At 41.0% G+C, this 2,264-nt stretch overlaps 1 protein-coding gene across 1 annotated transcript in view; it reads left to right on the top strand.

Annotated features, from left to right (window-relative positions):
- Window positions 1-212: 212 nt before the first annotated feature.
- Window positions 213-2,264, top strand: part of LOC117482792 — a 19,871-nt gene continuing 17,819 nt past the window's right edge. Inside the window, exons 1-3 of the mRNA XM_034130975.1 lie at window positions 213-484; window positions 1,367-1,512; window positions 1,932-2,017. Coding sequence (XP_033986866.1) covers window positions 281-484; window positions 1,367-1,512; window positions 1,932-2,017 — 436 coding nt within the window. The 5' untranslated portion in view covers window positions 213-280. The remainder of the gene's footprint in view (window positions 485-1,366; window positions 1,513-1,931; window positions 2,018-2,264) is intronic.

Below are 2,264 nucleotides of genomic sequence, written 5' to 3'. Positions count from 1 at the left end.
ACACAAATACATACATACAAACAAACTGCTATATGATATAAGATGTGAGACGTGAGACCATGGCTGTCCGCCTCGCTGTGTTTTTAACCTTTTTACACATTAAGAAAGTGGGCCAGGAGTTATATCAGAGTTCAATAACACTCTGAGCACACAGACTTTGTCCTGGCTCGGGGTCTCTCGGGTCTCTGGAGCTCGGTATATAAACCGTTCAGCCGTCTCCTGGATCAGTGTCTTCACAGATACCAGAGGGTGCATTTGGTTTTTTGATTTGTGTCTCAGGATGAAAGTCTTAAAGGGAGCGCTGCTGCCGCTGCTGCTCGCTGTTGCTAACGCGAAGCCAGACCACGATCACGATCACGATCACGATCACGATCACGATCACGATCACGATCACGATCACGATCACAATCACACGGATCAAAAGCCTGTGGACCCCGATCACTGCCAGGTCCTGAAGATGTATGGCGAAGACGACGTGCAGCAGGTGAGACCCATCATTTATTTTACGGTGTCTCACAGGTGCTAACACGCCCAAAAGTCTCCCTTCAGGAGAAAGGGAGTAATTCCTATTAAAGTATGAACTTGAACGCATCAGGACACTGACGTCTGTCTGCAGGAGGCGTCTCTGCTCTCATTAGTTTATTTGGATTTGTTATTTCTCTGTGTTTAACAGTTGTCTTTATTGTGGCACTTTGTTTGCAAAGTAAACAAATATTTTTAGATGATAAAATCAACCCAGTATCAGGACAGACGTGTGTCACTTTGCTCCACGCTGTGAGACGTCAGGAGGACACGGTTTCACCCCTCAGAGCGTCACAGGGACACGCTATTGTTAACATGGCCCACCAGTGCAGAAATACCCAGATGTTGACAAGCAAGCCTCTATCACGACTTTTGGTTCACGATAACACACATTTTTGTGCAGAATACGAAGAGTTGTTCAGTTCTTGTCAAGGAAATGTATATATACTACGTATGTTACTAAAGAGGTTTTAGAAAGAAAGAAAGAATGGGAGGGATGAAACCCTCTTTAATGGTCTCACATGCAGAGCACACAGTGACATGTGTTCTCTGCGGTTAACCCATCCTAGCACCAGGAGTCTAGCACCAGGAGTCTAGCACCAGGAGTCTAGCACCAGGAGTCTAGCACCAGGAGCAGTGGGCAGTTATTGTCAACTAGTCAACTTTTTTTGTAGTTGACTTTTAATTTTTGTAGTTTACTTTTTTTTTAGTCAAAATGTTTTTGGTCAACTTTTTTCTTTTGGTCAACTCATTCTAGTCAGTCAGAAGGAGTCATGTGATCACATTGTTAAAATAAGACCATAAAACATTTTATCTATGTTAATTATTCCCTGCTGGTCTACAGATTTTGGGGGACTGGGTCCTGGTCTGGTCGGTTTTGGACCACCAACATGGTCAGGACCTCCTGAAGAACCTCAGCAGCTCCCATGTAGAGATGAGACTTCAGGAGGACAATCAGACCCTGATGTTCAGCGAGAGGAAGGGCTTGAGGTCAGAAATAACACATATAAATACAAATGTGGAAATATGAATAGAAGAACATTATAGATTGAATATGTGAATGGCCCAATTAAAAAAATATAAAAAACAATAATAAATCACAGAAAAGTAAAAGTAAAATATTAGTATAAAATATATATATATATATATATAATAATAATTTGTAAATAAAAACATCTGGAAAATATGAAAAGTGAATAAAAAAGACTCAAACAGGTTAAATAGAATGAGTTCATGAAGAGAGAAAAATAGATTAAATATGTTAATAGAAACGTAGAAATATAAAAAGCAATTTTAACAATGAATAGATTAATTTAATAAAATGATAATGTATATATTTAATGTAGTTCTCTGGTGTGTGTGTGTGTAGTGTGTGTATGTTGTGTATTTCTAACTGGTGTGTGTTTTAGTAACAACAACTGCATCAACAACTACATCAACATGTCCATGGAGCTCCTGCACAACCCCAACCAAACAATGCACCCCATCGAAGGCAGTGAGTCACACACACACACACACACACACACACACACACACACACACTCACAAACACCGACACACTCACAAACACACACACACACATGCACACACACACACGCTCACAAACACACACACACACTCACTCACAAACACACACACACACACTCACACACACACACACACACTCACAAACACACACACACACTCACAAGTACACACACACACTCACTCACAACACACCCACACTCACCAAAGACCCACCA

The sequence above is a fragment of the Trematomus bernacchii genome, unplaced genomic scaffold (assembly GCF_902827165.1).
Source record: "Trematomus bernacchii unplaced genomic scaffold, fTreBer1.1, whole genome shotgun sequence".
Lineage (NCBI taxonomy): Eukaryota > Metazoa > Chordata > Actinopteri > Perciformes > Nototheniidae > Trematomus > Trematomus bernacchii.
Note: the sequence above shows the minus strand (reverse complement) of the source record. Positions and strands in the feature narration are given on the sequence as shown.